Genomic DNA, 12,879 nt, shown 5'->3' with positions numbered 1-12,879 from the left:
TTTTGCACCGATGCGTGGGTGTCAATGCAGTGTTTGTTGTGTTCAAGATAATGTGTCCGGACAGCACAAGCAGTTCTCCCAGGGTGATGTCAGGCTTCGATGAATCCATAAAGTGTCCATGATGCCGAGGAGCCAATGTGGGATCTACATGTGCTCTAGAGAGAGGTGCTTGCCCGTGAGGTAGACCCAGCTGCAGTGCCTGGAGATAGGGCAGTGCCCCAGAAAGTGCTCAGGTCAGCCCTCAGGGTCAGAGAGCTCCCATTCAGAGTTTCTGGTGGTGTCCCAGGAGAAAATGTTGTTTAGAAGGGGCAAGTCCGGGAGGACAGTCCAAACTGTGAAGCGAGCATTTCGCCAATACCTGGCTGGGGGTCCAGGAGCCCGGGGAGTCTGGGCAGTGCAACCGGGGGATGGACCTGTTCCATCCTGCCATGGATACCCAGCTCCTGCCACGACACCCAGAAGCTTCCCAGCACTGGCGGTGGACCTTGTCTCCTGAAGTAATTAACAAGATAGCATTTCATCTCAGAAAAAGATCAAAGTTCACTGCCCAGAGCTGGAGAGTCACCTCAGAGCAGGGCTAAGAATCAGCTGGATGTCTGGAACCTGCATCATCAGGGTTCTCCCGGGAAATGGAACCGTTAGGGTGATAGGAGAATAGGTGGGTGTAGGTTAGATATAATGTATATGTATGTGTACATTTTTCATTTTTTGAGGACTGGGCTCACGGGATTGTGCGGGCTGACAACTCTGATGTCTGTAGGCCAGCCCAGCATGCTCGAAATTCAGGCAAGAGTGGATGTTTCAGCCTTGAGGCAGAATTTGCCAGGACTTTCTTATCCCGCTCTTCTCTCCAGATACCCGGATGGGCTGGAGTCTAGGGAAGGTGGGTCTGTATGAAAAGGACTGGCAAGCCTCTACCCCTTTTGAAGGTCATTACAGCCCTGGCTTTCCAAGATTGAAGAGGTCAAGATAGCATCTCTCCTGGAGCGGACGTGGCTCAACTGATGAAGTGTCTGCCTACCATAGGGAGGGTTCAGGATTTGATCCCCAGGGCCTCCTGACCCGTGTGGAGCTGGCCCACGCACAGAGCTGCCGCGTGCAAGGAGTACCGTGCCACACAGGGGCACCCCCGCGTAGGGGAGCCTCTCGCACAAGGAGTGTGCCCCGCAAAGAGAGCCGTCCAGTGCAAAAAATGTGCAGCCTGCCCAGGAGTGGCGCCGCACACACGGAGAGCTGACGCAGCAAGATGATGCAACAGAAAGAGACACAGATTCCCGGTGCCGCCGACAAGAATCCAAGCAGGCACAGAAGAACACACAGTGAATGGACACAGAGAGCAGACAATGGGGCAGAGGGGAAGGGGAGAGAAATAAATAAAATAAATCTTTAAAAAAACAAGAGAGCATCTCTCCTATTTGCTGTGTCCACATGGACGGTGGCCAGGCTGTGGCTGAGCGTGGAGTTTGGAAGCAGAAACCCTCTGGGTTAGATGGCATCTGCCCATTCATTTTCAGTTTTCCTGTCTTTGAGGAAAATTTAGAGGAAAAATATAGTCTAAACTTCTAGCTCCTATTTAGTGATCAGAATTTCAGCTTTGACGTCAATGTTTTATAAACCTACGTTCTCAAGTGTTCCTATTTATTCTGTGCTTTTTAGATGGCTACCCCAAGGAAGAAATGGTTTATAGATGGAGAAAAAATTCAGTGGAGGCAGCTGATCAGAAATCCTGGCGGCTTTATCAGTTTGACTTCATGGGTCTCAGAAACACCACCGAAACCGTGACAACATCTGCAGGTAGGAAGTAACATAAAGAAATACAGTTCTCCAAAACAAGACCTGATGCTTTTTCCGGAGACCTATGGCTTAACTATATATCACCATACCCTTAATGGGGAATTCTTTTGTGTGTGTGCATTTAACTAACAATATTAGGGCAACCATGAAACTGAGCTGATATGGGAGGCAAAACAACTGATTCAAAAGTGAAAATATCAAAAAAGCGCTTATTAGAATGGACCTGTGTTTTTTTTTTTTTTTTTTAATTTTTTTATTTTTTATTGACTTTGTAATAATATTACATTAAAAATATATATGTGAGGTCCCATTCAACCCCACCCCCCCACCCCCCCTCTCCCCCCCCCCCAACAACACTCGTTCCCATCATCATGACACATCCATTGGATTTGGTAAGTACATCTTTGGGCACCTCTGCACCTCATATACATTGGTTCACATCATGGCCCATACTCTCCTCTATTCCATCATGTAGGCCCTGTGAGGATTTACAATGTCCGGTGATTACCTCTGAAGCACCATCCAGGGCAGCTCCATGTCCTGAAGACGCCTCCACCTCTCATCTCTTCCTGCCTTTCCCCATACCCTTTGTCCATTATGTCCACTTTTCCCAATCCAATGCCACCTCTTCTATGTGGACACTGGATTGGTTGTGTCCATTGCACCTTTATGTCAAGAGGAGGCTCAGATTCCACCTGGATGCTGGATGCAATCCTCCCATTTTCAGTTGTAATCACTCTAGGCTCCATGGTGTGGTGGTTGTCCTTCTTCACCTCCATCTTAGCTGAGTGTGGTAAGTCCAATAAATCAGATTGTAGGTGCTGGAGTCTGTTGAGGCTCAGGATCTGGCTATCACATTGTCAGTCCAGAGATTCAAATCCCCTAAATATATCTTAAACCCCAACATTAACTGCACCTCCAGCACATTAGCATGAAAGTCTTATGAAGGGAGATCCCATCTGAGTCCAGATTCATCACACATAAACACCATTTCCAAAGAGGGGCCATCTGCCCTGGTAGTTAACCCCATCGGCCATGACCATAACTCCCATGGGTCTCTTTAGCCCTCAAAGGAACCAATATCTGGGGGTTGTATCTGCTTTATCTGTCTCTCTGACTCTGCTCAGTTGTGCATGAGGGCAAACCTTCTGCCAGCCTCCAGACTCTTTTTTAGAAACTCGTAGCCATATAAACTCATTTCTCCTTTCCATTTCCCCCTTACTTTAGGTCAAACAGCATTTTAAAGTCATGGTATTTTATGTAGACATGGATATTCTGCTGATCCGCATTGAACCTTCCGTATAAGGTCATTTTCCAGTTGCATCATCAGTTGGTAGTTGATAGTTGGACCTGTGTTTTTGAATTGAGTCTGTGCTCACAATATATCCATAAACTTAGCCCGTATTGGTCACTACCAACTACATACTTATATAAGCCTATTTTACAAATGATGAAAGTTCTACAAATTTCTATATATATATAGTAAGAATCAAAGATTACTGAAAATCCACAAGTTAAAGAAGCTGGTATGAAATGTCCATTGAGCTATTCTTTTTTTTAGCATTTATTACTTTTTATTTACTTTATTTTTCTTTATTTATCCCTCCTTCCCCCAGATGGTTCACTTGTCTGTCCGCTCTCCGTTGAGTTTTAATTTCTAACTTCTTTTCCTTTACCCTAAACTTTAGCTTAAACTTTGAGTTTCTTTTTCCATATATCATGCACAATAATTACCTAATAATTTGATTTTATTGATCTTATATGCATGTTATAAAGCATGTAATTGTATGAAAAGAGGTGTTTTGCTTATTAACATATTTAAACATGTTTTTTTATTTGTTTTTGTTTTTACTTACTTGTTCCTATGATCCATTCTTAGGCAATTGATTTTCTTTGACAGAGTGGGAATGCAGATGGAGTCATCTTTTCCACTGCTCTGATTGTTTGTCTTTATGGATAACCTATTAACTCTTAAGATTCCATAATAATTAGTTCCATTTATGACTAGATTGAAATGTACATTTTGATAATTAATAATAAATATCTTTAAAGGATGACCAAGTTTCTTGATAGAATTGTAAAACACAGGTACTTTAAAAATTTTTATTTTTGAAGAAGCTTTAGATTACGTAAATGTAACATCAAAAATATAGTAGATTCACATAAACCTCACCCTGTCCCCCTCCCACACTTTTCCCCATTAACAGCATCTTTCATCAGTTTGGTATATTTGTTATAATTGATGAACACATATGAAGCATTGCTGCTAAACGTGGTCTATAAATTACATTATGGTTTATACTTTGCACCACACAATTTTCTAGGTTTTGACAAAATGTATAATGGCCTTTGTTCATCATTGCAGTGTCAGGCAGAACAATTTCAGTGTCCCCCAAATGCCCATGTTCCCCCTCCCTATTCTTCCCTCTTTCTCCTCAGGACGTCTGGTGGCCAGCTGTTTACATCAATGTTACAAGTTCTTTCAGTACTAGAATAATAATAAATCTACTTTGGTCCATAGTTGCATTCCCCCCTTATGTTTGTTCATTCCTCAATCTTGAGGATTTGGGGGTAATGATGCCCATTCTGCGGCCTTTTGAGAGGGGACTCAAATCCCATGGGGCAGATAGGTAGAACTGTCTTGCTTTTACATAATAAGGAAGGTTGAACACGATTAACACCCAGGTTCTATGGTCATGGCAGATGGCTCTGGAGGTCAGCACCTTGTCAGTGGGCCCTTCTTTGGAATGTGTGCTCCTGAGTGTGATGGAGTTGGACTCAAACGTGACCTCTCTACACATGCCTCTTCTGTCACTTTCATTGAACCTGTGGTTGGCGCTAGGGTTGGTGTATGCTCAGGAGACTAGAATCTCTGGACTGGCCACGTGCCAGCTGTGCCCCAAGCCTCAGCAGAATTGCAGCACCTACTCTCCCCTTCATTAGACTTACCCAGGCCAGCTAATAGGGAGGTGAGGATGGTCAATCACCACACCAGGGAACCGAGAGAGTCTACAACTGCAAGCAGGAGAATCCCATCCATCAGCCGTGTGGGATTTAAGCCCCCTCTTGATTTAGAGGTGGAGTGGACATCGCCATTCCAGGTTCCTCAGGATGGAGGAATAAAATATGGATTAGAGTGGACTTACTGGTATTCTACTATAGAACTATTGTGACTAGTAATGGAAGAAATTGTGTCATTGGTATGGAGACAGTGGCCATGGGAGTTGCTGAGGCCAGAGAGAGGGAAGAAGAGGTGTGATATGGGGCATTTTCAGGATTGGAATTGTCCTGAACGATATTGCAGGGACAGATACAGGACACTATATATCCTGCCATAACCCACTGACTGGACTAGGAGAGAGTGTAAATTACAATGTAAACTATATTCCATGTGGTGTAGCAGTGCTCTAAAATGTATTCATCAAATGCAATGAATGTGCCACACTGATGAAAGAGGTTGTTGATGTGGGAGGAGTGGGGGGTGGAGGGGGGGGAGTGGGGTATATGAGAACCTCTTGTATTTTTTAATGTGGCATTTTGTGTGATCTATCTATCTTTTTTAAAAAGACAATAAAAAATAAATTTTAAAAAAGGCAAACACACACATACACACAAAATAAGAAAAGTTGAACAAACTATCTGATCCGTGGGGAGGTGGAAGAGATTCACTATTTGTTTCATATATTGGTGGTAAAAGTCAGAAGTGATTAAAAATTAAACAATGATGAAAGCTTAAAGAATGGACAATCACAATTCATTTAAATGGAGGCAGAAAGAAGGCAATTATTTGGGGGAGGCTCTTCCGCCATCGTGAATCCCCCACACTGATAACTGAATATTCTTCTCAAAGAGGTTGAAATGCCCCATTACACTCTAGACCTTTTTAAGCACGAGGCTGCCGGAATCAGGGCCACAAAGCAGAGAGGCTGGTTCTAGCAGTTAAATGCCAAATGCCGGTGTTCTTTCTTTCCTGGTGTTCACAGGCAAGATGACGTTAAAGGAAAGTGCTTTGATATGGAGGCAAATGGAACGCAAGTGGTTCTGCGATTTAAAAAAGACTAGCACAGGGAAGCGGCAAATAGAGGGAGGTATGGAGTCGAGGTGCTAGTGTCAGCATTTATTGTGCACTCTACTTAACACCACTTGTATTTTCGGGGCAGAAACGGATGAAAACAGTCACTGGCAACAGAGAGCTTTCAGTCTCTAGAAAAACATAGTAGACAGGTGAGAGGTTAAACAAACATCAACATAATACATAGATATTATGGTATGCCAAACTGCATGTAAGTCCGAAGCAATGTTTAGGGCCCCACTTTATAAATAAGAAATGACTGTGGTTCTCTGAAATTATCTTCTTCACTTAAAGTCAGTAAATACATTGGAATTGATTGAAGCATGTTCTCCATCTGCTCTCTTAGTTGGCTACTCCTATTTTTAACTGAAACTTCATATTATGCTGAATCTTATAAACCATGGCAGCTCCTTTAGCGCAAAAATATATTCCAATGAAAGAAGCTGACAGTAAAAAAAAAATCAAACTCACCTGCCTCCAGCAAACTCAGATGGTGCTTGAAGGCAGGAGCGAGAGGCTGTAAGTGACGGATTTTCGCTCTGTATTCTTAGCCCTCCCTGGGCTCCTGGTGTCCTCACCCCCTCTGCACAACCAGGCTGTCCTCTGGTCCCTGCCCCTATGGCAAGTCTTCGGGTGGTCCTTAGGATCCCTCCTTCCCATGAGTCCTCATTCCCCCCACCCTTTCTATTGGACAAAGTCCAACCTTGTTAATCCAACCTTCTACCCACTCCGGGCTGCACCCACGCAGGGTGCAGCTCAACCCTGCTCACGCATCTCTCTTTAGATCCAAGGCCGGGAAGGCACTTGAGCCTTAAGGCAATCAGATTAGGTTGCCCTTCTCCAACTTCTATTCATTATCACCCCACAGGAGCCTTTTAAATGTTTAACTTTAATTTTCACTCCCCTTGAGTTTATTTTTCAGGTTTTTTTCTTTATTAGTGAAATGGTGGGTTTACAGAGCAATCATGCATTAAACATAAGATTCTCACGTTCCTGTGAGAACACCATGTTCTGCACATTGGTGTGGAACATTTGTTACAATTGATGAAAGCACATTTTCATCATTGTGTTATTAGTTAAAGTCCATGGTTTAACTTAGGGTTCACTGTGTAGTGTAGTTCCATGGAATTTTTAACAATTTATTCTGTTACCACGTGCATCTGATGTTTTCCCCTTTTAATCACATTCAATTATATATTTCAGTTTTGTTAATTATGTGCACAAATATTGTTGTACCATCACCACCAGCCATTACCAAGAAGTTTCTCTCATTTCACATAAGAACGTGCACTGAAGCTTTATTTCCCCATTCCCTATTACTACCCCACCCCCAGGTAAACTATATTCTCGATACTGACTCTACGAATTTCCTTATTCTAATTATTTCAAATCGGTAAGATCATGCATTTGTCCTTTTGTGCCTGGCTTATTTCATGCTATATGATGTCTTCAAGACCCATCCATGTTGTTGCATTTATCAGAACTTCATTCCGTTTTATAGCTGAATAATATTACATTGTGTGTATAAACCACAATTTATTTATCCATTCATCAGTTGATGGACTCTTGGGTTGCTTCCATCCTTTGGCAGTTGTGAATAATGTCATTATGAACATCAGTGTGCAAATTCCTTCTTTCACTTCTTTTGGGTATATTCCTATAGTGCGATGGCCAGGTCATACGGTGTCTCAGTACCTAGCTCTCTGAGGAACCACCATAATAGCTACTGGACCATTTTACATTGCCACCAGCAATTAATGAGTGTAACTATTTCTTCACATCCTCTCCAACACTTGTTATTTTCCTTTTTTTTAAATAGCAGCCATTTGAATGGGTGTGATATGGTATCACATTGAGGTTTTGATTTACATTTCCCTGATGGCTAATGCTGTTGATCATCTTCTCCTGTGCTTCTCGCTATTTGTATATCTTTTTTGGAAAGATGTCTGCTCAAGTCTTTGGGTTGTTTGTCCTTTTGTTATTAAGTTGAAGGATTTCTTTATATATTATAGATGCTAATCCTTTATCGAATATGTGGGTTCCAAATATTGTGTATGTTGTCATTTTACTTTCATGATAAATTCCTTTGAGAAACAAAAGTTTTTTAATTTTGATGAGGTCTTATTTACCTATATTTTTTAATTTGTTGCTTGCGGTTTTGATATAAAGTTTTAGAAACCACTGCCTAATACAATGCTTCCTCACATTTTCTTCAAGGGGTTTTATAGTTCTAGCTCTCATATTAAGGTCTTTGATACATTTTGCATTGATTTTTGTGTAATAGTAATATTATGAGGTAGGTGTCCTCTTTTTTTTTTTTGCAAGTGGAGATCCAGTTTTCCTAATATCATCTGTTGAAGACACTATTCTTTCCCAGTACAGTGATCTTTGCCACCTTGTCAAAAAATAGCATATTAGCATAAATATGAGGTTGATTTCTGAGCTCTCAATTCTATTCCATTGATCTATAGGTCTATCCTTGTGCCACTGCAATACTGTTTTGATTATTGTAGCTTTGCCATGAGTTTTAAGATAGGGAAATGTCAGTACTCCAAATTTCATCTTTTCAAGATATTTTAGTTATTCAGGGCTCCTTATCCTTCCATATATATTTTATGACTGGCTTTTCTATTTCTGCAAAGAAGGTTGATGGAATTTTGACTGGGATTGCAATTGAATCTATAAATTGCTTTGGGTAGTATTTGCATTTTAACAATATTTTATCTTCCAATCCATGAACATGGAATGCTTTTCCATTTATTTAGGTCTTCTTTAATGTATTTTAGCAATATTTTATAGATTTCTGTGTACACATTCTTTACATCTTTGGTTAGATTTATTCCTGAATATTTAATTATTTTAGTTGCTATTGTGAATGGATTTTTTTTCTTTATTTCTTATTCTGATTGTTTATTCATAGTATTCAGAAACACTACTGATTTTTTGGGTGTTGATATTGTACCCAACCACTTTGCTGAATTTATCTATTAGTTCTAAGAGACTTGTTTTGAATTTTTCAGAGTTTACTGTATATAGGATCATATCATCTGCAAATAGAGAAAGTTTTACTTCTTCCTTTCCAATTTGTAGGTCTTTTATTTCTTTGTCTTACCTAATCAATCTGGCAAGAACTTCCAGCACAATTTTGAATAACAGTGGTGACAGTGGGCATCCTTGTCTTCTTCCTTACCTTAGAGGTAAAGTTTTAAATCTTTCACCATTAAGTAAGATGTTAGCTATGGGCTTTTCATACATGGTCTTTATCATGTTGAAGAAGTTATCTTCTATTCCTAGTGTTCTAAGTGTTTTTATCAAGAAATAGTGCTGGGTTTGCCAAATGTCATTTTTCCCCTTCATTCTGTTAATATGTGTGTTACATTAATTGATTTTCTTGTGATGAACCAACTGTGCATTCTGAGGATAAATCCCACTTGATCAAGCTTTGTAAATGTTTTGGTGTGCTGTTGGATGAGGTTGTTCATATTTGTTGAGAACTTTGGCATCCATATCCATAAGAGGTGTTGGTCTATAGTTTTCTTTTCTGATGGTGTCTTTATCCATCTTTGATATGAGGGTGATGTTGGCCTCACAGAATGAGTTAAGGGTGTTCCCTCATCTTCAGTTTTTTTGGATGAGTTTGAGCAGAATTGGTGTTAATTCTTCTTGGAATGTATGGTTGTGGCAATTTGAAACTTTTGTGGATGACACAAAATTCTGTTCTTAGAGCTAATGCATTACTGTGCCTGTAAACCTATTATAGGCAGGGTCTTTCAGTAAAACTACTTCAATTAAGGGCCTTTGATTAGATTATATGACCAAAGGTAGGTCTTAATCCTCTTACTGGAGTCCTTCATAAACAGAGGAATAAAAGGTCACAAACACAGAAAGTAGGGCTTAGAGAAAGAGAGGGACCCAGAAGCTGAGAGAGAAGGCCCCAGGAGCCAGATGCTGTCAGGGAAATACTTTAGCCAGAAGCTGAAAGCAAACTGGCCCAGAGGAGAGGGGAGAGATGTGCCAGTGCCACCATTGTGCCCTGTCATGTGCCTGATTACCAAAAGCTACAGCTTGGGGTGAAGAATCTCCTGATGATGCCTTTATTTGGACACTTTCAGAAACTCAAAAATGTAAGCTTTTAACATAATAAATTCCCATTGTAAAATTCAATGCATTTTGTTCCCAGCAGCTTTTAGCAAACTAAAAGAGTGGTTGAATTCCCCTATAAGGGATTTTGATTACTGATTCAATCTCTTTACTAGAAATTGGTTTATTGAGATCTTCTTGTGTCAGTGTAGGTAGTTTGTGTTTCTAGGAATTCATCCATTTCATCTAGGTTATCTCACTTATTGCCATACAGTTGTTTCTAGTGTACTCTTATAGTCATTTTTATTTCAACAAGGTCAGTAGTAACGTCCCCCTTTTCATTTTTGATTTTCGTTATTTGTATCCTCTCACTTCTTTGTTATTCTAGCTAAAGGTTTGCCAATTTTATTGATCTTTTCAAAGAACCAGGTTTTAAAATTCTCTCTATTGTTTCTTTCATTTTCTATTTCATTAATCTCTAACATTAGTGCTTTTCAGTCCAGCTTCATTCTCACTCCTCCACCAAAGCTGCTCTCAGCAAGGTGACCAGTGGCATTCACATTGCTAAGTCAGTGGTTGGTTCTCATTTACTTTACCAGTTAGAACATTCTGACACCATTAAACATCCCTCCTTCCTGATTCTCTATCTTCCCTGATCTCCTAAGATAACACTCTCTCAGATTTCCTCCTACTCTACATCTCTCCTTCTTTTCCACATTCTATTTTTTTTTATTGATTTTGTAAAAATATTACATTAAAAAAATATGAGGTCCCATTCAATCCTACCACCCCCACCCCACCACTCCCCCCCCAGCAACCCTCACTCCCATCATCATGACACATCCATTGCACCTGGTAAGTACATCTCTGGGCATCTCTGCACCCCATGGTCAATGGTCCACATCATGGCCCATACTCTCCCACATTCCATCCAGTGGACCCTGGGAGGATTTACAATGTCCGGTGATTGCCCCTGAAGCACCATCCAGGGCAACTCTAAGTCCCAAAGGCGCCTCCGCCTCTCATCTCTTCCTGCCATTCTCCATACCTATCAGTCACCATGTCCTCTTTTCCCACTCCAATGCCACCTTTTCTCTGTGGACCTTGGATTGGTTGTGTCCACATTCTATTCATGTAGAGTGCCAGGGGTTAGACTTGAGAATCCTCCAGTTTCTCTTTACACTTACCCGCAGTGAGCCTCATCCAACCTTCTAAGTTGAAATTCCCATATTTATACATCCATGCCCTGATAAAATAACTGACAAACTCCAGACTCATGGATTCCACTGCTTACTCAGTATCTCCTTCTGGATGTCTAGGAGCCATCTCCCACTCAGCTTGTCCAAACTTACCTCCACAGCTATTCCATGGATCTCCTTATCAGATGATGGTCCCTCCATACTTTTAGTTGCTAAGATGAAAATCTTGAGTTCATTATTGTTTCTTTCCTTTTTCATATGCTTCATATCCAATAAATCAGCAAATCCTATTGACTCTACATTGAATATATATTCTAAATGTGATTGGTTTCTATCAATTCCACTGCTAGTATCCTGGTAAATCACCATCAAATCTTTCCTAGATTACAGCATTAGCTACCTAATTCATCCTACTCATCCTAGCATTGACCCCCTACAGGCCATCAAAGAGTGATTTGCTAATATTGAATATTGAAATCAGCACACTTCTGTTCAAAATTATCCCATGACTGCCCCTTTTTTAGAGCAAACACCATAGGCCTTCCAATGCCCTACAAAACACTACATCATCCGGTCCCTAACACCTGTCCCACTTGTCTCATCCACATTCCCCTCTCTGAATCTGCTCTGGCCACATGGGGCATGCTTTCACTACATGGCTTTGACTGCCAATTCTCTTTGCCTAGAAAACCCTTGCCCAAGGCTTCTGCATAAATAATTCCCTTTATGTTGATACTTAAGGGATACAAGTCTATGCTCAAGTATCATCCTCTCATCAAATCCTACCTTGAAAACCATAGTATAGATCACATACCCTTCACTCCTCATTAACCTCCTTACCCACCCAGGCTTTTCTACTTCATTTCATGGTCAGAACTTTTAATCTACCATAAATTTATGTATTTGTTATGTTTATGTTTCTTGGACATACTCCATAAGGACACAGGTCACTGCCTATGTGGTTAACTAATCACTTGAAGTCCTTAGACTATGCCTTGCTCATACTGATGTTCTCCTGGAGGGAAAAAATATTTGAGTTAAGGAGACCAGTCAGGAGGAATATTTAAGTGTAGACAAAAAATCATGAGAGTCAAGTTAGGAAGAGGCAATGGGAATGGAAAGGAAGGAATATATTAAAGGACTTTCTGTGAGTCAAATGAGTAAGTCTAGTAAGTGATGGATATGTAGGGTAGGACATATGGCAGAGCAAAGAGGGTTGAAATAAGGAATATTGGAGGAATAAGTAATCAGGTAGGAATAGCAAGATTGGGCATGTGTTGATGGGAATCATAAGGCTGGTTCTAGACATTCTGGTGGAACATTCACACTAATACTCCCTATTGGCAGATAGGACTTCTCTGGGAAATGGGGGCTGAACAAGCTGCTACCCATGCTTCTGTGGTGGACTTATGATGGCAGGGTCCCTAAGACCTGGCATACCCAGAGGGTGATACCCACAAGGATGGAGCTGCCAGGAATTTGAGATCAGGTGGCTTTAGGAGTAGCTACTACCTGAGACTAGATCCCTCTTCTGACATGGTATGATTATGAGCAAAGTAAACTTTTGTTGAAATAATTATTATAAAGGACTCTAAAATATTTGAGAAGTGGTAGAAATCATCATGATTGGCTGATTAAGTTTTTCTTGAACACTTTTCTTTTTTTTTAATACCTATATTTTTTTGTCCTTATTTATTTTTTTAATGTTACATTCAAAAAATATTAGGTCCCCAT

The 12,879-nt window shown here is 40.7% G+C and overlaps 1 protein-coding gene across 2 annotated transcripts in view; it reads left to right on the top strand.

Moving 5' to 3' along the window:
• GABRG3 (gamma-aminobutyric acid type A receptor subunit gamma3) overlaps nt 1–12,879 on the top strand; it is a 672,352-nt gene that overhangs the window by 601,114 nt on the left and 58,359 nt on the right. For both annotated transcript variants that reach the window (XM_058294809.2, XM_058294810.2), the window contains one exon: nt 1,657–1,794. In XM_058294809.2, the coding sequence (XP_058150792.1) occupies nt 1,657–1,794 (138 nt within the window). The remainder of the gene's footprint in view (nt 1–1,656; nt 1,795–12,879) is intronic.

This window comes from Dasypus novemcinctus, chromosome 3, assembly GCF_030445035.2.
Source record: "Dasypus novemcinctus isolate mDasNov1 chromosome 3, mDasNov1.1.hap2, whole genome shotgun sequence".
In the NCBI taxonomy this organism is placed as follows: domain Eukaryota; kingdom Metazoa; phylum Chordata; class Mammalia; order Cingulata; family Dasypodidae; genus Dasypus; species Dasypus novemcinctus.
This window is presented reverse-complemented; position numbering and strand designations above follow the sequence as displayed.